General features: G+C 44.8%; 2 protein-coding genes across 5 annotated transcripts; one reads left to right on the top strand and one right to left on the bottom strand.

Annotated features, from left to right (window-relative positions):
- The first annotated feature begins 1,431 nt into the window (after positions 1-1,431).
- CLNS1A (chloride nucleotide-sensitive channel 1A) lies at positions 1,432-9,974 on the top strand. Of its 2 annotated transcripts, none has more exons than XM_084524688.1 (7): positions 1,432-1,609; positions 3,062-3,198; positions 5,456-5,563; positions 6,041-6,151; positions 6,251-6,424; positions 7,667-7,751; positions 9,374-9,974. In XM_084524688.1, exons 1-6 carry the CDS (start codon positions 1,491-1,493, stop codon positions 7,732-7,734), a joined length of 717 nt encoding a protein of 238 aa, XP_084380814.1. In that variant the 5' UTR covers positions 1,432-1,490; the 3' UTR covers positions 7,735-7,751; positions 9,374-9,974. The 2 variants fall into 2 exon arrangements, with proteins under 2 accessions (XP_084380814.1, XP_084380815.1); XM_084524689.1 differs by having other exon boundaries at positions 1,440-1,609; positions 5,459-5,563.
- AQP11 (aquaporin 11) lies at positions 7,133-24,396 on the bottom strand. Of its 3 annotated transcripts, none has more exons than XM_084524698.1 (5): positions 24,219-24,396; positions 23,241-23,914; positions 18,026-18,142; positions 12,708-13,363; positions 7,133-9,410 (listed from the first exon to the last, which is right to left on the bottom strand). In XM_084524698.1, exons 2-4 carry the CDS (start codon positions 23,833-23,835, stop codon positions 13,293-13,295), a joined length of 783 nt encoding a protein of 260 aa, XP_084380824.1. In that variant the 5' UTR covers positions 23,836-23,914; positions 24,219-24,396; the 3' UTR covers positions 7,133-9,410; positions 12,708-13,292. The 3 variants fall into 3 exon arrangements, with proteins under 3 accessions (XP_084380824.1, XP_084380825.1, XP_084380826.1); XM_084524699.1 differs by having other exon boundaries at positions 7,133-9,260; XM_084524700.1 differs by having other exon boundaries at positions 7,133-7,830.
- Positions 24,397-24,865: the final 469 nt, after the last annotated feature.

Genomic DNA, 24,865 nt, shown 5'->3' with positions numbered 1-24,865 from the left:
CCCCCACCTCCCTGGGCAACCCGTCCCAAGGCCTGACCGCTCTTGCTGAGCAGAAATGTCTCCTCATTGCCAACCTGAGCCTCCCCTGGCACAACTCGAGGCCGTTCCCTCTGCTCCTGGCCCTGGTTCCCTGTGAGCAGAGGCCGCCCCCCAGCTCCCCACCCCTTCCTTTCAGGCAGTTGCAGAGAGCAATAAGCTCTGCCCTGAGCCTCCTCTTCTCCAGCCCAAACCCCCCCAGGTCCCTCAGCCGCTCCTCACAGGACTTGTGTCCCAGGCCCTTCCCCAGCTTCTTCATGTGCCTTGCTCAGGCACTGCGGTGCCAGCCACCCTCTGAAATTCCCCTTTGAGTGTGTGGGGATGGCTGCTGAGAAGGGGCTCTGCTGATTTATTTTTGCCTTTGTTAGCAGCCCAAGAGAGCCTCATAGCCCAAAGTATTCCTGCCACGAATTGGAGATCACCTCAGCGCCGTGTTGGGGTGCCATGATGACACAGCTCTACAGTGACATGGTGACTGACATGGTGCCATGGTGACCGACACAGTGACACAGTGACTGACACAGTGAGACAGTGATATGGTGACATGGTGACATGGTGACTGACATGGTGATATGGTGCCATGGTGACTGACATGGTGACATGGTGCCATGGTGATTGACACGGTGACACGGTGCCATGGTGGCTGACATGGTGACACAGTGATTGACATGGTGACATGGTTAACTGACATGGTGACTGAGATGGTGCCATAGTGACTGACACAGTGACACAGTGATATGGTGACTGGCATGGTGCCACGGTGGCTGACATGGTGACACAGTGATTGACATGGTGCCATGGTAACTGACATGGCACCATGGTGACTGACATGGTGACACGGTGCCCTAGTGATTGCCATGGTGCCGTGGTGACTGACATGGTGCAGTGATGACTGACACAGTGACACAGTGACATGGTGCCTGACATGGTGCCATGGTGGCTGACATGGTGATACTGTGACATGGTGCCATTGTGGCTGACACCGTGACATGGTGACTGACATGGTGCCATGGTGGCTGACATGGTGATACTGTGACATAGTGCTATGGTGGCTGACACAGTGACATGGTGACAGTGATTCGGTGACACAGTGACTGACATGGCACCATGGTGACTGCCATGGTGACATGGCGCCCTAGTGATTGACATGGTGACACAATGACTGACATGGTGACATGATGCCATGGTGACTGACACGATGCCATGGTGCCATGGTGCTTGCCATGCTTCCATGTTACTATCATGTTAGGTTGCAACCGTGCCATGATGCCTGTGTGCCACGGTACCTCACGCCACCACACGGGCGGCCCCGCTCCCCTCAGCGAAGGCGGGAACGGCTCCAAGATGGCGGCGGCGCCGCTCCCTCCCGCCCCACCGGGGGGCGCTCGGCGGGGCCGTGCTTTCCGCTTCCGAGGGCGGCTGAGGGAGGAGGAGGAGGAGGCGGCGGCGGCGCCATGGCGCTCCTCAAGCGGCTCCCGCCGCCCGCTCAGGGGGTCCGGCACCGGCAGCCCGACACCGAGGCGCTGCTGGCGGGGCGCTCCCTGGGAGCCGGCACCTTGTACATCGCCGAGAGGTGCGCGGGGAGCCGAGGAGAGGGGATTTGGGGGGGTTTGTGCGGGGCAGGCGGTGTTTAACCGCTGCATGGAGGGAGCCGTGCGGGGCGCGAGTCCTGTGAGGGAGCTGGGGGGGTTTGGGCTGGAGAAGAGGAGGCTCAGGGCAGAGCTTATTGCTCTCTGCAACTGCCTGAAAGGAAGGGGTGGGGAGCTGGGGGGCGGCCTCTGGTCACAGGGAACCAGGGCCAGGAGCAGAGGGAACGGCCTCGAGTTGTGCCAGGGGAGGCTCAGGTTGGCAATGAGGAGACATTTCTGCTCAGCAAGAGCGGTCAGGCCTTGGGACGGGTTGCCCAGGGAGGTGGGGGAGTCCCCGTCCCTGGGGGTGTTCAAGGAGAGGTTGGACGTGGTGCTTGGGGACAGGGCTTGGTGGTGACATTGGTGGTAGGGGGGTGGTTGGAGCAGGTGATCTTGAAGGGTTTTCCCAACCATACTGCTTCCATGTTCTCTAACTCTTCATAATTACTTTTAAACTCTTTCTGAGGCATACACTTGAAGAAGCCAGCTATTAATGAATTTCTGAGTTTCCTTTACTTATTGAAAAGTACCTTAAGCATAGGCTATTCCTGCAGTGACAAAGTTGTCATAAAACCAAGTTTTGACCTAAAATTCACACCAAACTGTGAGCATCCTGCTAACTCTGACTCAGAACCACCCTTACTGGAAGGGCTGTGAGGCCAGCAGCACTTGGTGCTGTTGCATTCATTCCTCCAGGAGAGGAATCTCCCCGCAATTCCAGTTGCTGCTGTGCTCAGCTGCTCGGCCACAGACAGAAGGGCTTCTGTTCACACAGCCGCTGCCGTCAGTACTTACAGCACCGAGTTTTCTCCGAACTGGATCTCAAAACATCGTGCGAGGCGCCTGCGAGTCCCCCAGGCAGCTCCCATGTGTCTGGGGCACGGCGTGAAGCTTTCACCGGCATCCTAAAATGCCAGCGCTTGTAGGGGCAGAACCAGAGCCCGGAGCACAAAGAGCCTTTGGGTGCACGTGCTGCCTTGTCAGAGCGTGGAAAGCTGCCCCATCGAGGCGTGTGTGGGGGAAATCCTCGCCGCCACTTCACCAGCTCTTGCTTTCCGCCTGGTTTCCTGACACCAGGAGGCTTCTGTGGCATTCTTGTTGGTTTTGTCCTCTCGCTTTCTGCTGCTCCGTACTTCTGTTTGTTCTCATGCTACCCTAAAATACCCTGAGGTGGAAGAAGCCCATGGGGACCATTGAGTCAGCTCCCGGCTCCACAAAAGGGATGTCCTCTACCCCAAAAAAACCCACAGCATTTGAGAGCTCAAGCAGCACATTGTGCTGTGGGATCTCTCTGTTACTTTTTGGTGTCACTTTCCATCTCTGCAGGCATGACTCAGGTACCTTTGATTCCTCTATCGTTCTAACTCCTCTTTTTCTTTTTCCCCCCCCTTCTTTAGCCGCCTGTCTTGGGTGGAAAACTCCGGCGTCGGCTTCTCCTTGGACTACCCCAACATCAGCCTGCACGCCGTGTCCAGGGACCTGAGCGCCTTCCCCTGGGAGCACCTCTACGTCATGGTCAACGCCAACTTTGAAGGTACGTGCCCCACGCAGGGCTCCTGCCCGCTCCGAGCAGCGCCGTCCCGTCCTCCAGATGGGAGCCATCTGTGTTTTCAACCAATTTAATTGATTTTTGGTTTGTTCACGTGTTATTGTCCATTTTCCTTTTGGTTTGGGGTAACTGATTTAAAGGAAAGTTTCCCCGTTGCGTGCAGTTTGGGTTCTGCTGCACCTCGGCACGTGGCTAGGAGCAGGTAGAGCCACTGCAGCCTGGTTCTCTGCTCTCTCGCAATTATTTTAAACAATTTTCTTTGGCTGCTGTCTCCCCTTGATTCCAGTGCTTACGCATCGTTTTTGTCTTACTGAATTTCTGCCCTTGTTGCTTCCCTCTCTGGGTTTCGTGAATTCCTGCTGCTTCCCATCACCCTGGAAGCTTTCATCCTGGTTTGCCCTTAAAAAACAAAACCAAAAGATCATAGCTTGTGTTACTGAGCTTGATGGATCTTTGCACATTTCCAAAAAAAGAACATTTTGGCCAGTCGTGCTCTTTACCTGCAGAAAACAAGCTTTCTATTTCTTTGTTTGCTTGAGGGTTTTCTATTTTTTTTGATATATCAATTTTTATTTTTTTTTCTGGTGGGCCCTTTAATATCTTTATTAAGTGTGTCACAAACTCTTCCACATCAGCTGGAGAGTAACAAGCATTCAGTCTTCATCAGGCCTCCTTTCCTCTTCATCCCCCTGGCCGTTGTAGTTAAAGGTCAGAAGCTGGCCTTTAATTTTTCTTTAAATTATCTACATGCTGGAATCTCAGGAGCCCGAGATGATTTTACACTATTAATTCTTCTCGTTATTTCCTTCTGTCGTGCTGCTAATATTCTCTGACAGTCTGTCGTTACAAAGATTACAGCTAATATTCTTCTTCCTCACTTTTAATTGTATTTCCTCTGAAGTGAACCGTGCCTAGTGTGAAGAAAGATCTTCACACTAGATCACTTCCAACTTCTAATTCATTTTGATAAGCATTTGAGAATCTGAAACTCCTCCTGTGATAGTTCTCATCTATAAATCCTTAGTAGATTGATTTATTTTTTTCATTATTATTATTTTTTCTTATTTTTTAACTCCGTGAATTCTATGTTTCCAGATAGGAGAAACCCAAATGTTCAGTTTCCAAATCTCTCCCTGCCCTGTAATTTTTTAGCTACTGAGTTAAATCCAAACCTCTCCACTTCGTCAGCTGCAGGAGTCTCGATTTTCCAGCCGGGCAGGGTACATTTTGTTCTTCCCCTGGAAGTTTTTGCTGTGCCCTGTGTTTATGTGCCTTGTCCTCAAGCTGTTCGTAGAAAAAGGCAGTTGGGGGTTGGCTTCCCTGAAAGCAAAGCGCTGGATGGAGCAGCAGCGAGCTGAGCCTGGGGATGTCAGTTGGATGAGGACTGGGGAGCTTCCCCGGGAGCTTTATTTTTGGGGTACAGGCTGGCAGCTTCTTGGCCTCTCAGTGTGCTCGGCATTGCCAATTCTGTGTGTGAGAAAAGCCCCTCTTTGTGCAACAGCCTCACTGTATTCTCGTTTTTCTGGGGAAAACAATTTTGAAGCTGTCAGTTCGGTGACCCCAGCCACGAAGGCATGAACTGCAGCCATCCTCTGCGTGGATTTTGTGTTTGCAGAAACCAGAACACCACCTTGTGCTTAATTATTCAACTACGTGGGGCGCAGAGGTCAGGAAGTGAGGTTTTACTCACAGTTGTCCTTGGCTTTGAGGATCCTTTCTACTCACCCCCTTGCTGGCTTGCTAAGAACACAAGAAATTGGGTGCTTCTGGAAACGTCAGACCCTGGGAGGGGCCAAACTGGAAGCTTTAAGGATTATTAAGGATCCATAAAATTCATCTGTGACTTAAAAAATATATATATCAAATCTATATCTTAAAGGTAAAGATATCTTGAGGCAGATATATAAAAATCTGGTTAGATATAGCTACACAGGTAAGTGAAAATGATTGTGAATTGTGGTTTTGCTTTAGCACTGATCAGATGTGCGTTCAGGTACTTCAGGAGAGCTCAGGAGAGGGAAATGTAGACTCCTGGAATCGTAAATCAAGCCTGTGTGCGCACTGCGAGTGTTGTCCAGGTGCTGTGAGAGGACCTTGGGTGCCTGCAGTGCGGGTGGGAGCGTGTTTTTTGTGCTTTTTGTGGATTTGTGTCCAGGTTTCTGGTTTTATTCTTTCTAAAGAATAAACCCGACTCTTCTGGACAAAATAAACACGTTTCTCTAACATCTGACTTTCTCTAAAGAAGAGGAGACGAAAGAGGCTCCCATGGCCGAAGGGGAGGAGGAAGACAGCGACGATGATGTTGAGCCAATAGCGGAATTCAGATTCGTACCGAGCGACAAATCGGCCCGTAAGTGAAGAGGGAAATGGTTATTAATTACTGGTTATTATTATTAATTAACTTTGAGGTCTGGTTGCTGGGCTGAAGTTTTAATGCTGGCTGTTCTTACAAGCTCTCTGCAAATGTGAATGTATTTGTTTTGTGCAGAGCTTGCTGCTGTATCCAAACTTTAAGAACCTGAGGGTTCCTTGCAGGATCTAGTACACGAGGAGGTGTACCAGATAAAGCACTTGGCTGGATCCAGGAAATCTGATTTCTTCCTAGCCTGGCTGCTTGTTGGTGATGTTATTAAGTACAAACTCAGTGGGTTTTGGTAAAAGAATATTCTCAGTCCCTCTGGTCCTTCAGTCCAGGACTTTTTGCTTCTTGTGAGGTCTTGGTGAAGAAATAAAGGAGTTTTTTATCACGGCAGCCAACTGGAGGGAAACGGGCAGCATCTTTTCTTCGGCCACGTGCCCACAAGGCGGTTGTGTTCTCTTTCCCCAGTGGAAGCCATGTTCTCAGCCATGTGCGAATGCCAGGCTCTGCACCCCGACCCAGAAGACGAGGATTCGGACAACGATTACGAAGGGGAGGAGTACGACGTTGAGGCACGCGGTTCGTAAGAGCTGTTTCTTTTGGGGAAAAAAACCAAAAACAACCAAAAACCAACTTATCTCACCTAAACGTTCTTTTTGCCACGGGCTTGTCTTGCAGAGCTGGAGCAGGGCGACATCCCGACCTTCTACACGTACGAGGAGGGGCTGTCGCATTTAACCGCAGAAGGCCAGGCCACCCTGGAGAGGCTGGAGGGCATGCTGGCACAGTCTGTCAGCAGCCAGTACAACATGGCTGGGGTGAGGACGGAGGACTCGATACGGGAGTTTGAGGGTAAGACGCTCTTTGCTCTTCCTAAACAACTGCTGAGTGCGGTGGCTCTGCAGCTTGCCTTGTCCCTAAACACCAGGGCTGAGCACGCTGCGGGCTAATAGTTCTGTTTGGGGTTCAGCGTGAATTTGGGATCTTGGAAATGTAGTGCAACAGATTGAAAAAACAAAACAAACAACCCAAAAACCTCACACATCCTACCTGCTTTTCTAAGTCAGCTTTTTGAAGGATGCCATCTCTGAATGCTGCTAATTGTTTAAGCGTATATTTAAGTAGTAATATTTCTTCTTGATGGAAAGATCTCTAAATTTTCCCTTTTTTTCCAATGCTGCTTTCACTTGAGTAATGTATTTTTTAATTTATTTTATATAAATCTCATTGTTTTAGAATGCCTTGAAATCTTTTCAAGGATTGCTGTTTGAAAACGATGTAGCTGTTGTGATTTCTAGCTATCCCCTTGCCTAGAAGAGCTAAAAGCACAATAATCACTTTTTTTTTTCTGATTCGCGTGGATCATTTTTTTAATCTTATTTCCTTTGTCAGTTGTTCGTAGATTTTGTTCCACAGCTTTGTGACTCAATTTTATACAAAGATAACTTTAGGTGGCTTACTTGTGTTTGCGCAGCCCTTCATTAGAAAATTTTCTGGTTTCTGAACCCCGACATCTTGAAAATTGGGGAAAAAAATTGAACAGCCAGTACGTCAAATGTCTCAGAGTCAAATTTATCATCTTTATTAGCCACCCTGATCTTATTTGCTCTGGTACAGCTCCTTGGTTTCCTGCCCTTATTAAAGTCCCCAGGGCTGCTCGCTTTCAGAGTTGCTGCTCTTTGACGTTGCAGCACGGGGCAGCTGCTCCCGTCCTCAACTTGCTGATTGCTGAGAGCTGCTGGAGAACAGGATCTGGCTTCTCTCCAGCTGAGCCCAACTAGAGCTGTTACAAGCAATCACCATTTGTTACAGCAAAACTTCATTTAAAAAAAAAATAATGAAGTATTTAAAATCTGGTATTTAAGTCCTTTAATAAGACAGGGTGAGATGTGGGGATGTCTTTAAGGGACCGGCTGATGCAGCTGGAAAAAAAAAAAAAAGAATTATGAGCACGTCAGTGTTTCTCAGAAGTTCAGCCAAAGCGTTTTGTGCTTTGCTGATCTTTTGTCAGCAGAGGGCACTCGCTCTCTTTTGGATGCTAAGATCCCCTCCAAGCCTGCGGCGCTGAGTGGCACTGGCTGTTTTTTTTTGCAGATGGGATGGAGGTGGACATGGCACCAGTAGTGGCGGGGCAGTTTGAAGATGCAGAAGTTGATCACTGAGGAGGACGCGTGCTGCTGTAAGTTCCCGTGGCTTCTGAGGGCTTCCTCCTCTAACGTGCGGACGGGAAATGTCTCGTGGTGTTGGCATGATGGCAGCTGGGAGAAGGAGAAGGTCGCTGTGGTTATTGGGAGCGTGGGGAGTTTTTAGTCATCTCTTGTAGGGGTCCACAAGTGCCCTACATCACTGGGAGATGTGCAGCGCTGCCACGGCTGCGCTTCTTCCCCGCTTCACTGCTCCACTTGACTGCCAGAGAAAAGAAGCTGCGGGGCAGACAGCCAAAAGCTGAGGGGGAAGGAAGGAAAGGGGACAAATAGGAAGAAAGCTGGAAAAAAAAAAGAGTGAAAATGGGTCAGTAGTCAGAGGGAGGTTATAGCGGCGCTGAGGAAGAGGCTGTGGTCCCTGAGAAAGGTTGTGGTGGAAAGATGGTGTGTGTGTCTGCTCTCCTCCTCCACTGCTTCTTTTAATTTGTTCCCAAACTCCTGCAGCTCTGAAAGTCTCCGAGTACATGCTCACTGATCCCAGCCATTGGGCCTGAATTAGCATTTGCTCTGTGGTGTCAGAGCTCTTGCAAATAAAGTCGAGGTGCTGGTGGCCCTGTACACATTTTAAAACCAAGCTCTAGATGCAGTGACTCTCAGATACTGAATGGAAAGCTTAGCTCTGCTGGCTTTGTCTCCGAGATTTCTGCCCGTGGTTTTATGAAGATAAAAATAAAGCAGCCATTTTTAACAGCCATCTGTTTAAAATTCAAATTCAAGGGCTTGTTGGCCTGGTTTGAACCTAGCAGGATTCAGGGGAGCTGCTGGCTGGTGGCAGCTCTGTAAGGAACCCGAAATGCTGGTGGAAGTGGCGTTGGTTGATCTTCTGGCAAAGCAAATGCCACGCTCTGTCCCTAAAAGCTTTGGAGGGTGGGATTCTTCCTGCACCTTACTCCGTGCAAAGCAGGTGATTGCGCAGGGCGCTCTCGTGCTGTTGGTGCAATTTAAGGAATCTCAGAAAACCCGCAGCAAGAACTGGAAGGGTGATATAAGAACAGCTCGTGGAGGTGTTCATCGCTCTGCTAACAAGCGTGAGCACAAAGACTGCTTGGTTCTGCACCATCAAAGGTTCTGCGCCATCAAAATACGGGCAAGGAGGGAGCTGGCTGTTATCCTCTCGGAGCAGCTTGGTCCTTTTGGCTTTCCAAGCAGCAAAAACAATCGCTGCTCAGAGAGCACTGCGCTCCCTGCCTCTGAAGCAGCGCCCTTGTGGGCTGCTCGTGTCGCACGTCACTGCTCGTTACCCAAATGCGATGTGGCAGTTTCCCACTGAAGCTCCTGGAAGACTCGCTGGTGGTTCAGGGGGGGACGTTCCCACTTGGTCTCGTGGTGCGTGGCATTTTGTCCCTCGCATCACGAGGCTGCAGTGTTCTGGCCCAAGTGGTGCGTGGCGGCGTGACGTGGTGCCCTGGCACAGGGATGCAGCCGGCTGTCCGTGCGTGCCGGCCTGAGTTTGGGTCTGTCAGGGACAAAGGTGCTCAATCCTCCTGCAAATTAGTGCGTTTTAATTAAAGTGCTGTCCTCTGGGTGGCTACTGGAAAGATTAATAATCGTTTCTTGTGGTGCTGCTGACGTAAACGTGGTGTCTTGTGTCTTTCAGATTCTTCCTTGTGGCACTTGCAGAGTAAGCTGTAAAACTGAAGGCATCGCAGTGACTGTCGGGAGTTAACCTTTCTTTTAATGATCTGCGCTTAGACATCTCGGTCTATAAATGCTTTTATAGATGTTTAAAAAAAGGGGTTGACATTTGTGACCACTATGGGGTTATTTAAAAACACACACACACAAAACAAGTAATAAAACCTCTCCCGTCTAACGTAAATGGGGCTTGGCAGGGGTCGTTTCAAAGAAGGAGTTCTAGGACTGCAGAAATACAACTTTACGTAGAGCAGAATTTTAGATTGTCCTAGAACTTCCCGTATTTTTGTACCTGTTCATTGAGTAATGGAGAGGAATGGAAATGTTACAGAGCTCAGCTGAAAGAAAATAAGGTCAGACAGGGATGAAAAGCAAAGCTCAGCTTCATGCCCCTCAAGTAACTGGTATCAGTTCACTGTTGTCCCTTCCATTTGTATGGGAGCAAAGTTTGGGTGGTAGAGATGGAATAAAACCTATGAAGTCCTGAAAATGAGAACTGGGTTGTGTCTTTGTATTAAATGTTAACAGCACTGTTAAATAAACTAAGATTTTTGTATCTCACAGCCACCTGTGTGTTGCAGTTCTCGGTCTTTTACCTCGACAAACTGCTGGGAGCTCTGAGCTGACATCCCTCGAGTTTTGAGCTCTATTATAATAGTAAAAGTGAAGCTATTTTCATCAGTTACCCACAGGTGAGACTGAAGGGCCAGAATATTTGCAAAGTGCCTCTGTAGGATAGGAGTCCTCTGTGGCGCAGCCCAGATTTAGGAACCCAAATTTAGATCACTAAGGATTGGTCCTGCTGGCCCTTCTCCTGCTGCACTTCTCTGCTTTGTGATGTTTCTGCCGTGGGGCCATGCCAGCACATTTGAATTATCTTCTTTTATTTGAATTATTTTCTTTTATTTGAATTATTTTCATGTGGGGGCAGCAGGAATGCCAGTTACCGTTTGCTGCTATTTCGCTTTGACCTGAAAGGAAAATCGAAGTTCTGTGACGTTAACACTTAGGTTTTTGTTCGTTGCTGAGCCTCCCAAAGCTGAGCTAAGTGGATTAAAGCAATGAAGCCAAACAGCTGCTTGAGCTGCAGAGAAGAAAAAGTGTTGATTATGACCTACCAACATTAACTTCGCTCTTGAATTATGTCTTTCTGTGGTGCAGGTAAAAAGGTAGCAGCATGTAGGCCTTGCATTTTTCTAATCATACTGTTTTACTAGCTCCTTGATAGAAACCACAGAAGGAGAGCTCATAAAATTTCAAATTACTGTTTGTGGCTAAAAGAGACCGGTATTTCTTGTTGTTGTTTGTTTTGGTGTAACTCTAAATTGCTGAAGTGTGCTCTTTCTGTTGTTTTTCACACTAAACTGCAGACTGTGTTAGGTATCACAGCAGACAGGCAGCATTAACGTGTAGGGTGGCTGCAGCCTTGTGCTTAGCACTCTGCCCTGTGTCCAAGCAGCAGGAAGCTCTAGGAGGGAGAATTTCTGTTGATAACTCCAAATCCAGCTGCTTTACAATGCTTCTAGTCAAAGCGATGGTGTGAGATTAATTTTGGTCAGGTGGAAGCAAATCTGGATGAGCCCCCAGTAAGGTTAAGCGCTGTCCAATGTAGACTTGCAAGTTTTATCTTTAATGAAAGTTTGCATTCGAGCTATTTGTAAGCATTCTGGGAAACCCTTCGTAAACATTAATTACTTTGAATGTAAAAATATTTTCTGTACTACTAAAAAAAGGTTATTTTTTTTTCAATTTCTAACGTTTATGTTCTTTCTCCTTTTTTCTTTGCTTTTATTTCCCCTTAGTTTACTCAATTTAAGGCTTGTTTGTTTTTTTTAGCAGTAACTTAAAATCCAGTGACTAGAAATTGAGCAACAGCTTACTAATTACCCAGCTACATAGGAAGTATCACTGTTAAGGTGTATACTACGCCAAAATAAATAACATAGCTACAGAAATCAGAGCTGCCCTCTGTGCTTTACGGACTTTGATTGCAGACCTTCAAAAATGACATGGAAGTAGGGTCTCTAACAACACTGGGCTTCCTGTAGGTGTTTCTCTGCTTTCTCTTTTCCCTTTTATCTCGATGCTCTCCGAGGTTTGAGACCTTTATCCTCTGGACCTTAGGGGCTCAGAGGAGATGTGCAGATTAATTCATTACGTAAGGTTCACTTCCATAAGAAATGAGGCTAAAAACTGGGCTTGAGGATACCAGGAAACGCAAGCCCCAGGGGAAAAAAACACAAAACCAAACCACACACAATGTATGGCTCACCTTAAAAGGGATAAAAAGCAGTAAAGCAAGGCAGTGACAGGTAGCAGCCTCTTGACAAGTCTCCTTTAGAAGCAGAAGACCACAAGTATGTGGTCATGCCTCAGCTTTGTTCCTTGTTACAGCTCTGTAATGTTTGTTCCTTGTTACAGCTCCACGGCTGAGGTATAAATAAATGGCTGAATACCCAAACGGCTGAAGGATCACGCTTTATCTGGCACACAGCGTGCTGGGGTGTAGCCCTTGCCTTGAAGCTTCTTTCCTTCCGCGAGCCAACTCGCACCAGGATCAGAGTGCTGCTGAATGATGATAACCCAGCAGTTCTATTTCTCTTTGGGGTATTAGTATTTTTTTTTTTAAATGACTGAACACAGTTAATATATTAAGAATTTTATATGAAAAACATGTCCAAACAGTGATTTCATTTCACAGTATAATCTAAACATGCCTTAGAAATTAAAATGAGGAAAAAAAAGTAGTAGGAAATGAGGAAAAAAAGTAGTAGCAAGAAGTAGGAAATGAAACTATTTCCCAAGCTCTTGCAAAAAGCACAGCGACAATAGCAGCCCTCACAATTTTAGTGCAAAAAGCTTGTTTGACTCTTCCTGTACCTCTTTGAATAGGATCAGCAATGGGAACAAAGTTTGAACAAACAATGAGTAGAGAGGGGTCTAGTACTGGAATTTTTATATAACCTGTTAACCATCTTGCTTTTCAAATCTAGTGAAGTGAAAAACTGAATTTAATCAAGAAAAATATCTGATAGGAGTTGCATAAAACCACCTATGCATCACCTTCCATGTGATTTACCCCTATTTACTGTGTCTGTTCTACTGTGTGCAAAAGACTGCAAGCTGGGATAAAGTTGTGTTTTTTTTTTTTCTCCCCTCTATAATCACTTTTACCTGCATGTCTACTGAATTGTTACAGTACCTCGTTAACATTCTTCTCAAACAAGATCAATATTCAATAAACTACAGGGAGAGGATGGGGCAAAGCCTTCCTGAAATAAAGAGGGGTTACTTACCTGCGCTTGGGTATTAGTAAAACACTGCTGGTCCTACAGGTTTTTGCTTTTGGTGTAGGTTACCTCTAGAATAAAACTGTGGAGATTCTTCTAGGGAGTAGAAAAGCAAGCAGCCAGCCTCTCTTCCTCTCAGAGGTACGTGTATGGCAAGCAGGAGTATGTTGAGATCAATCTAAGAATGAAATCTTCAGCTTCATTTTCACAGGAGCCATTTATGGGAAGAATCCAGTAAAATCAAACCCTGAAAGGACCGGGTTTTTATCTAAACTTAGTTTTATATGCCACTGTAATTAAGGTCAGCGAACGGCACTTACGGCTAAAGTGACAAAGTTGCAGTGTTCTAACAGTCCTTCACATTCGTATGGCTTAACAGAAACTGTTGGCAGGTACTCTCAGCATCCTGATACGCTATTACAAAGTAAGTTTTTGAATACAAAGCTTTAAGTGAAATATTCCAAAACATGAAATCTGAAAATACAATTGACAGGTGGTGTGTAAGCTGATTTCAGCATCTTTCTGTAAGATTCATTTCTGCAGGTGGCTGTAATTTAACTTTCTTGAAACTATTTTTTTGAAGTAGTTCTGCTAAAATTCAGAAGTTGGCGTCTCAGGGTATCCGAGGAAGGATTTCCATACAAAAGCCACAAGTATCGTACCTGAAAAGACAAAATATAAAAAGAACATTTATTTAAATGTATTTTGAGAAGGACACAATTCTCCAGCATCAGTTGAAAATAAATGTTATGTTAAAGTATTTGTCAAGTTACATCAGCAGGGGTTGCAGCAGCATGGAATTTCCTGTTGAAAGGGTAGAGCCAGCCAGTATTTTTGGGAAACACAAACTTTTCCACAAAGAAAGCTTCAGTGAACCATGCAAGTGATTCTTAGGAGCTGATAATGAAGTGTTTCTTTGGATACTGAAGGTTTTATTTCTGGTGCTTATAAGCCAAAGACAGCAGACTTGACCAGCTGAAGCTGATGGGGGCACCTTCTGTTTTGCTATCAGGAAGGACATACAGGTGATGGTGACCAAACCTTAATTCCTCAGTAGGTGGGATAAGGCTGAGTTGGGTAGCAGTGTCTGTTCCACCAACCATAACTGTGCTGGCATTACAGATGGCTTTAAGATAGTGGGTTTTGTTTTTTAAGGTCATTATAATATTAGAGGTTATTCTAAAGCAAAAAAAAAAAGAAGGTAGTTAGCGATTATAGGTTCTTCACAAGAAGGACATTGAAATACAAAAAAAATTGGATTAAGAACTTTTTTCCCCCTCTTCTTGAAAAAACAACATATTCTGTTTCAGAAAGGAAGATGACACTGTTACTCTTGTGTTACTCTATTTACTGCCTCTTTTCCAAAACTTTACTGTTTTACACACAGGTCTGGGAGCAAGCTTTGCTTGGGAAAAATGAGGAAAAAAAAGACATTGAGCCTTTTTCATGCCATCCATCATTACATTTTCACAGGTGGAGGCTTTCTGTCAAAATTCCCAGACTAACTGCACGACAGATTGTTCCTGCATGTGAGAATGTTACTGAGCTCTCAGCAAGCTTTTGGAAAAATCAGCTTTTCCGAGGATATTTCTCCCTTTGGGGCAGCTTCCCAGGGAATTCTCCTTCCCCATTCCCTAACTAAGCAGAACTTTGGTCTGAAGTCCAAAGTCCTCTGCTGTTTACTCTTCTAAGTCTTCCACTGAACTACTGTAAGGACTACAGCCCAAGAGGCCACATTTACCACCGGTTCTTCCCTGTTTGGGAGCAAGTCTTCGAAGTCCCCAAGATGCTGATCACTTCACTGCAAATGGACTTGCAGTTCTTGTTTCTTTACTAAGCTGTAAGTGTATCTTAAGCGCCCTCGTCATTTATTACATACTGAACCTGATGGAAACCTGAATATCCTCCCCTCTGAGCAGAAAGGTGACAGTTTCACCTGTAGCCTCCTCCCTTTACATCTGCTGCTAAGTGACTTTTGTGGCATTTGTTTGCTAACCTGATGGTGAAAAAAAATTTTCTTCTAAGGAACAACAGCAATCTTTCTGGCAACACCCATCCAAAGCAACAGTCATTGAGTCTCCTTTCGTAGTGTCAGTAACTTGGCAGGATAAGCTGGCGCCTGTCCAGCTAAGAGAGATTTGTTTTACTGCTCTCACATCCAATATATTGCCACCAACTCTTCCACTCGTAGCTGCCATCTCCCTGGTACTGAAAGAGAAGCATTAGCTCTGTCATGGTCATTACTAATGGTGTGATCGTGCCTGGACAAGTGACATGAATTCCTCTGGCAGTGGAACAGAAACCATCTTTGTTCCACCTGTACTCACTGCCTCGGTGCTCACAAGAATTTGGGACTGCCTAAGCTAAGCCATAAACACTCGCTGACACCTCTATTCACTTCAGGAATCAGCTGTTTTAATGTTACTGAAGAATCACCTGCACCGAAACTTCAGTGAAAACATTTTGAAAAATGAGTTCTTAACTACAGTTCCAAGATTACATTCACAAATGGCTGTAAGACACTAGAAAACTTGCTTATCCTAACAGGAAACTTCCACATCCTCCTCCTCTTGTGAAGACGATAATCAATCTTCCTCTTGTTCCCAGAGTACCTTCTAAGAACACTGTTAAAGTGATGGTTAAGAACTGGCTTACAGCTAGATCAGGGAATCCATTAACACTGAATAGCCTCAGTTTCCTGGTCCTCACGGTATTTGCTGTCCCATAAATGAGATCGTATCATACGTGGCACAGGCAATCTGAAGTTTCGTGGTATGCTGGTCCATGCTGCTTGGACATACCATCTGCACATGGTAGTTATTACACCACATCACAAAAACCCCTAAGTAATAGTCCTACAAGAATTTCCCCAAACAAGAACAAAGTAATTTAACCATCCAAGATGCTGATGCTGGGAAAATGAGACACAAATTAGTGTATCGCTATGACTCTGTGGGTTTCTAGAAGTCTGGAAGTATTTCTACTGACACATGGATTCTGAAAGCAGTCTTTACAACTACATTTAAAATATCCTTTCCCTCATCATCTGCTTATGTATTAGAGGTTGTTCTCATGAGAATTTTCTTATCATCACAGCAGGCCATTTTCTTCATAATTCAGTCCACTTTTGGAAGAATTTCTGTTATTTTCAGAAAAATGTCATTTCATGTTAGATTAAATTTCTCACGTTGAACATTTCATGTTAGATTTGTAGATCTGCACTCACATATTCATTGATTCAGTTTTCAAATAGTCTCAGCTCCCCTATTCTTCCACCTCAGGCACCTTAAAATTCTCGGTTTATAATAAAACAAGGTCTATGTATTCATGAAGTTCCCTTGCTTTATGAGATATTCATGTTACCAATAGCCTACTCTGCCCTGCAGCTGATGCACAGGCCTGACATCTGTAATGAAATGTTTAGCTACAGTAGTGCCACTGTGCAAAAAATGATCTGTCTCCAGCGTTCACATCTTCACAACTACTTGGTCTGAAGTTCCTGGTAAAATATAAAAAGTGTTTGATATATTCTGTATGTATTGCCTTTATGTTGACCAATGATAAACTGTTGTTTATCTTCATAATTTTTCATCTTCATAGAAATGTAACATTATTCCCCAACCACATGCTAAATTCCTTGACTCATGGTTCTGTTTGAATTACCATCTGTTGATTTTCTTACTCAAGCTGAGATCACCTGAAGGCTTTCTGCAAAGCAGCTCTGGAGGATGTCTCGCTAATTAAGTAGAACACGGTGTTTCAGAATTTCTCCTGTTTCTTTAGATCCCTTGTGAAAATAGTAAAGGTCACGTACTGAGAAGCTAGACAATCTCAAGATGGATATCAGACTGAAATAAGGTAAAGTACCAGAAAGCTAAACTTCAATTCTGAGGAATATCCTACGTTTGATTAGGAACTGGGTGATGCCCATAAGCTTTACCTAAAACATTTCATTAGCTATTAACTGGAACAGCACACATTAGTCATCCATTAGTACTCCATTTAGTCATCATGTTTGGATATGTAATTTAACAAAATTTACAAGCTTTAACAACAAAAAAAAATAGTTTTAACTGAAATTCGTTCTCCATTTTTGACTGACCAAAAGCCACTTCTGGTAGAAAATGCACGAAGAAGGAAAAAAATAGTTATTTACTCTTACCAAGGAGCTGTTTCCTGTGTGTGTTTCACGGACTCACCTTGTTTCCAATACCACTGTTGTGCCTTCTAATAGGATTAAGTCATGAAAGAACTCGGGATTAGATGACTGCCTCTTTATATATAACAGAAGGCTAAAGATTTGGTGGGAGTAACTGTAAACAATCAATGGCACGAAGTGTTTTCGTCTGCACCAGATGAACCAGAATTCAAATTAGAAAAATTCCAGTTATTCACATGTGTGTTCCTTATTCCTGAACTAAGAATAGATTGTTTCCAACAGTGACTGGGAGAAAAACATGGAATGGAAACTGCAAAGTTTGGACACTATGGTGATGAAAAAGGTGATATTATAGTAGTAATAATTGAGCATATTGTTCTAATACCGGATTTATTATTTTTTTAATTAAAAATATACGTATTTTTTAATTTAATCATCCCCATATTTTTGTATATTGTCACAAAACAAGATAGAAACAGCATGCTAAACAACTTGTTTCTCTTTGAAATTTATCAGGCTAATGTTTACTTTCAGATAGCCTCTTCTCTTTTTTAACACTTTGCTGTAATCTACAAGTTGGCCCTTGGTCAGTGTAAGGACATGCGACACATCTCAAGCTGGGTTTTAATACTCAGGCATAAAATCTGAAACAGCAGGCAGCTCCAAAAAGATCGTGTTCCAGAGTAAACAACTGTTGGTCCATAACTAACTAGTTAACCCTACCTATTTTCCATTTAGCATTGTGCAGTCCTGTCCCTTGCTACATTATACCACTCAAAGCATCCCAGAAGTACTTAGACTTTGACCATGACACAAAAACTAAGCAGTTATATCCTAACGTGGTTGTTTCTTTAAACTGATTAAAACAGTATATATTATTTTGAGCATAAAACTGGTGTTTAAATCTCAGTATTAAATGCTCGATTCACAAAACTGACTGTTATGGGTGCTCCACATAAAGCATGAACTAAGCTCAAAATACACAGCCTGCATTTGCAGAAGGAAGCCCTGACTCTGAATGACTTCTACGCATATGTTACAATTCAGTGTCTTCTATTTAAACCAGAAGACAAGTAGACTATCAAATAAAGAATATCTGCTTCTTGATTTTTGAACTACGTGCAAAGTAACGTTTTCTTAAATACATAAAATATTAAGAACTTACCTAAGGATGGTGCTATCCAATAGACTAGTGAATAAATCAAAAAATTGTCATAGAAACATTTTGGATGTAATGAAAAAGCCAATGCTGGGTTAAATATTGCTCCTGTGAGATTTCCACCTGAAACAAAATATAAACAGTATGAAATTAAACCATCTTGCTTAATACCTACTTCAAATGCAATACTGAAACACACCTACACACCACTGCAAGAAACACATACCCTGCAATAAAACGCATTAGCAGAAACCACTTGAACAGATGAACAGTTCTGCACAGCTTTTTTCTTTTTTAAACAGATGACACACGATTAACTTATTAACAGTTTCCTAAAATGTATTTTAAAATACCCAAAGTACAGGCTACAGCTGCCTTTATCTCTTTATCACAAATATTGTGTGAAGATATGGGTTTGGTTCATGTTAAATGTTTCTGTTGACATAACTATAATCTGTCTTGCATCACAGTTTTAGGGCAGAAATTACACAAATGTCAGCAAACAAATACTGAGCTTTTATTAAAACCTCTTGTCTCTTGTAACATATATGCAAGATAATCATGAAAACTGCCAAGTGCTGTTCTTGCTAAGCTGACTTGTATATTTTTGAACAGAACACTGTTATCACATTGATTTATTGAACGCTAGGGTTATCTCAGGGCAATAACAGGGGAAAAGCCTTCACATTCATTCTATGTTATTTGAAGAAAATAAAAGCAAACCCCTCTCATTCTCTTACAAGAAGTTTAAAGCAGCTGAACATCTTTCCTTCCCTCTGGCTTTAGATGTAAATGAACTTGCCTCGACATTTTCTAAATGAGATCCAAACATATTACATTGTGGGGACTAGGTTACAATTACACTGAGATGAGCTGGGAGGTAAGTGTTTTTAATTCTGGTATGATTTGGTCCCCTCATTGCAATCCTGCTGAAAAAGCACTGATCGTTAAAAAGCTCTCTATTTGGTATTATTATTTACTAGCTGCCCCATATTTGTTCTATCTATTAATTTATTCCCGTATCGTAGTGTGTAATTGTATCTATTTAGTTTCTTAGAACATATTTGTGATTTTCCTAGGCCAAATAAGCTGGCATGAGCTTTGACCTTGCCCTTTGTACACACACCATGCTGCTGTAATCCTCGTTTGTCATGAATGCAATCATTTACCAGAAGTTTTAGTAAGGTCTTTCTCCTTCTCTTCTTCTGTATTTCTCTCTATATAGACACTTCTCCTCCTTTCTTTTACCACTATTGCAGCTTGGAAAGGTTTTAATCCTTGCTGACCGATTCAGTTTACTCTGATTTGACAACAGCAACTCCTATTTACTGTGAAGTCTTACTTTGCACATTGACACATGAACAAATTCCACCGTGGCCTGGAAGGCCATCTAACATAATTTACTTTACTTTAATCTGTTTACAGACTCACAGCTCCTGCTTTTGTATCCACAAACACACATTTAAGAGCAGAATTTCACTCTCAAGAGGCAGATGCTGTTTCAGAATAGATATTAAACATAAGATCTAGTTTTAACTGTTACTTCTTCAGTACTAGGAACTGCTGGAATATAAACCACAGGACAGGGGCACTTGTATGATCATGTTTAAAAATATTTGTTAGATTAAAATGTCCTTTGGTAGCACACTACATTTACAACATGAAAGAACGGTAAAGCGTAATAGGAAACACAAAGCTGCACCTCAGAGTCTGTGTACTAGAAAGGATAAATCATTTGATGGCAAAAAAGTAGTGTAGGATCTTTGATATTGCATGCATGAAAACCTAAAAACGTGAGGTAGTGAGTGCTCTGCACAATGACTGAGAAAGTAATTTTAACTTCTAAGATTACTAAAAGCAAAAAAAACAAAATTAGGGAGAAATGTAGAATTAAAAATACTCTCATCATTTTTACCTAAATATGTTAGGCTCAGAAATATCTTACCAGTTTTATTCAACTAACTGTAATATTGCCTGTAAATAAAAAGCTCTCAAAAGGTGGATTTTTTTCTTCCCCTAATAAATATTTTCCCAAAGGAAGTATCTGAGTGTTCTTCACCAGCATATGTGTGGTCTGCATCCTCAGCTTCTGAATCATTCCTTTAATATTTATAGGCACAACCTTTTCTCTTTCTCATTTTTTTGTAGAAGAAACAAAACGAATGCAGTATTGGAGGTTTTGTTTCTTTCTCTTTTGTACAGTATCTGCTATTATAAAAATTTGGCCAGCGTAAGATAGAATGTAAAAAAAATCTGAATGTTTTTCCCTGAAAAAGTAAAAGAAATGCTAAAGGAACAGCCTGTAATTTTGAAAACACTTACTACGTAACTTGATATTATTTGTTGGAATAAGTTGCATGCTTTACCTAAGTAACTTTCACGGGCACACACAATGACCTACCAACACTTACTTTTTTTCCATCAATCTAACTCAGTCAACTGTAAAAAAAGACCATTTTAATGGTTTTTAGCCCTGCACATGTATCAACAAATGTAGATGGGTATAAGCCACAGAGATATGGCTAACCGTTAACATTCCATCCAAACCAAATTTAATATGAGTATGAGATACTCCTTAGTGTCCCTTTTTAGGGATCCTTTAGGATCATTCCTCTTTGGGATATAGCTTTTAAACATGCAGTAGAAGATAACTGATGTGCTGAAATGTGATCTACTGTGTTTGAGATGTATTTTCTAACATTTCTGATTCATTCACGACTGTAATAAACACAGGTCCTGAAGGCACAATCAGTGTGCAAAGGAACCACGAGCATGGATTTTATTTTCTAACTGAATGCATCTTTCAGAGTTCCTAGCCAAAACACTGGATCTTTCAAATTAAAGATTGAAATAGCGTTATTCACACAATATTATAACTGTTTGATACTTCTGTTGGGTAAAGTAGGGGTGTTACCAGTTTCCCTAAATCTGGTGCTCATCCTTTGGTGCTGGGTGAGCAAGAAAGATCCATCCCTTTTTACAGAACTGCTCAAATTCTTCACAAAGAGTTAATGAAGAGGCGCAGATGATTCCTGAGAATGATTAGCCCAGCTACATTAAGATCTGTCTGTCTTCAAACCCTGTGCACCAGCACTTGGCCACTACCGTAACAACCAGTTTGGAAGGTGTTCAATTTTCCTTCTGTGTGGTCAAAGCACTCTTCTCAGCACGGAAAAGCAACGCTTCTCTCAGCACTCTGGGGTGAATGTTTCATTCCACGATGGTAAGGATCTGTTCCAAGCCTCTCACCCCATCACAGAAAGGTGTTCACAGCAGCAGCCTGCTCCCACACCTGGTGGGATACCTCAGGGGCAGGAATCTTGGCTCTTACGCCCTCTGCTACTTAAAGATGCTTCAACCCTACCTTAGGAGCACACAGTAACTAGCAGGCTTGTTCCTGCTGCAGGGGCAGGATGGCATTCTCACCTTTTCTTTGTGATCCTAGCAAACCCTAGGAAGCGTGGAGCAGGGTGAACAAGAATTAGTACATTTTCCACTAGGGAGAGGATAAAACTAGGTTCCAGATCTGCTCCCTGGAACACTTTTTTTTTTTTTTTTTACATAGCCTTGATTTTTGATTCAGGTATAGTGGAAAGAAAAACATCCAGGTTGCACAAGGCGTTCTGCACATGATACAGCACAAACTGCCTGGGAAACAGGCCTGGGCACTGCAGGTTTGATATTTCCTAGAAATACACACAGACTGACTGCTCTGGATAGTCACAAGTCCAAGTTTACGACAAGAAGCCAACTTGGTAGGCAGCTTTCTCCTGCTGGAAAGAGATGGCTCGGCCAGGAGCACTGGGCATGAATTCCCTGCATGAACTAGCTGAGGGAAAAGCAGCGTGACACGTATTATTTTACAGGAACATTTGCTAAGCAGCAAAGGAATGTTAAGAAATCAGTAATCCAAGTTTTCTGGCTTGTAGGAGAGGTGCTATAATCTTTGGCTACACTTTTACCAACCCGTTCAGAAATAACACCTGGTGTGCCAAAACGCAGCGACACCTCGCTTCTGCCTTCAAAGATTAATTTGAGAAAGTGGTTCAAATCGCTAATTATCAAAATTATCCACGGAGTAAAATCTTTCTGCTATTATGATTTCAGCTAAATGTAATGAGCGAGGCTTTTTTCATTAATGCATCTGAAAATTTGGCTCTATTTTCATCCTGCTGTGTTAGGGAGCATAATTCAGCTCAGCCTTTTGGACAAGAGCTCAGTACCACTGCGGATACCTGCAGCTACGGCAGCGATCTCCTCTCAGAAATCATTCCCTGGATGATTTGCTCTGTGGGGGAAGCTGCAGCTCAAGCTGGGGCAAGCAGCTCCGTGACCACCTCTCCCTCAGCTCCCTGCACCCTGAAGTACAGAGGCTCCTTCCCAGGACAAGCTGCTCCCTGCCAAGCAGCCCTCAAGTGACAAAGCTGCCACCTCGCTGGGGAGCACAAGGAGCATGAGGAGCCAGCACAAACATTCATGCTGCCTCTCTGCAGCTCTTCGTTCCCAGCCACCCAGGGAGGCTGTGCAGGTGACTGTCCCAGCTCTGGGAGGCCAGAGGTGACCCAGAGGCAAAAGCAAGGACAGGGCAACAAGGAGGATTACAGAGACACAAGATCTGGAGGTGCCCTGATATAAAAAGCACCTTTAAAAAAAAAAAAACAAACGTGGTTTCACAAGTACTTCGAATCATGCGACACTATTTGCTCATCCTGCATGCATTCCATAAATATCCCTCCCTGCTTCTGACGTCCAGATTTAAGTTAACCAGAATAAACTGCACTGATATGCATTATGCATTTAAATGCAGAACATCCATCCCGCAGGTCTGCACAATCAGGGATTTTCTCCTGATGCAGGCAGCCCTGCTGCCTCCCAACGCCTCTCGGAAATCACTTTGTGGCACACACTGCATGAAATCTCGCACTCTGTATCAAATTGCATTATGAAACAATCCTTCACCGAGCTATTTTCAAAGTGATCCGGTGTCTCTTAACCACATTCACTTGTAGATTTAACGTTGCTTTGAATGCACAGCTCACTTCATTCTTAACGCCACACCTGCAGGAGAATCTAACCAGGCAAACTTTGTATGAACTCCAAATGAACTCTGCGTTTGTAGGATCGAATACTTTTCTATGAGACTCTTTAAAGAAAAATGATTTTGCTTCTCACAATTTTTAAGTTACAACTCGATTGCAGTAATGGAGAAAAAAGGACTGACCTGCATAAACGAGCATGGTGATGAGAAGAGCGATCAAATGGACTCGGTAGCTGGGCTTAACAGCCTCCACTTGCAGGATGGTCAGCTGGAAAACGACCGAGAAGAGCAGTTCTATGCAGAAAGCCTGCACCTCTGTGGTCTGCATGGGGTTGCTGCAGCCCTGCGAGAGCGCTCCAGGATGTGCCTCTGCAATCCCCAGCCTCCAGACGAAGTGCATAAAAACTCTGGCGAGCGCGGCGGCCACGAACTGAGCCCCGATCTTCAGCCCACCCGCCCTGAGTGACGTCCCACCGCCCCAGAGGGGCTGCAAGACGCCGCAGGGGTTGCACGTGCTGCCGGTCAGCGTCGAGCCGTGCAGGACGGTGAAACCGTAGGTGAGCGTGAGCGCCGTGTGAGGCTTGGGCTCCACGTTGCCGAGCAGGCAGAGCTCGTTCGTGCACGCACACACCTGGAAGGTGCTGAAAGCCTCCAGGAGGAAGGAGCAGAGGTGTGGGTGGGCGTGCAGGCGGCGGCGAACAAGGCTCCTGCACAATCCCACCGCCGCCACGACGCCTGCCATCAGCAGCAGCGACGGCCAGATGCCACCGATGGCCATGGCGAGACGGAGAGGAGACTTTCACAAGGCAGCAGGACTCACAAGGGAAGCACTGGCTCCGCTCCAGCCCCACCAAAACCTACGAGGAGAAAAAAGAAAGAGGGAAAGAGAGGGCAGATGGAAGCGCTCAGCCCCTGAAGGAAGAAAAGCTGCTTCTTTTCCAACCTGCCCACAGCCTGCCAGGTGGCAGGTTCCCCCTCAGCCTGACAAGGGTGCAGGCTGAGGGGGGTGCTGGCTCTGGAAGCCCTGTCCCTGAGGAGGGCAGGAGCCCCCCTTGGGCCTGCGGGGCCCCCTCAGGCGAGGCGGGACAGGGGGAGCATGAGGACGAGCAGGGGCAAACCCCTCTCTACCACCCCGAAGGAAAAAAATACCGAGCTCATTACCCCTTCTCAGCCCTTGACCGGTTGAGGGAGAGCGCGAAGAGGCGCAAAAGGGTTTAAAAAAAATACAAATAAATAAATTAAAAAGATCCCTTCCCACACGGCGCGGCGAGGACCGGCGGCGCCCGCTGCCCTCGCCTCACAGCCGCCGGCGGCGGCACTGCGCATGCGCAGCGAGCCCGGCTGCGCGGGCGGGGCGGGGGGGTAAAAGGGGAGGGGGGCGCGTGCGGGGCGCGTTCCCGCGCGCGGGCTGCGGCTGAGGGGAGCTGAGGGGGGCCCCGGGCTCGGTCGTGCCCCGGTCCCTTCTTGTCGCTTTTCCCTCATGTATAAGTGTTCCCGGCGAGGCTTGGTCCCCCCTCGGTGTTTGGAATAAAGGAAAATAAAAATGGAAATGTGTCTGGTGGTCGTTGGGGAGGGAGGGGGGGGTTGAGTGAGGGGTGTTAAGGGCTGGTGGTGGTCTCTAGTAGGGTGGGGGGTTAATGTGGTTTCACATATCCCTGGGACTTGTGTGTGAGCTGCAGGTGTGTGTGTGGCAGGTGTGTTAAAATAAGAGTTATTAAGGTTGGAAAAGATCTCCAGGATCATCTGGTCCAACCATCCCACCACCACCACCATCACCCACCAAACCCTGTCCCCAAGCACCACGTCCA

This window comes from Aythya ferina, assembly GCF_964211825.1.
Source record: "Aythya ferina genome assembly, chromosome: 1".
Taxonomy (NCBI): Eukaryota; Metazoa; Chordata; class Aves; order Anseriformes; family Anatidae; genus Aythya; species Aythya ferina.
This window is presented reverse-complemented; position numbering and strand designations above follow the sequence as displayed.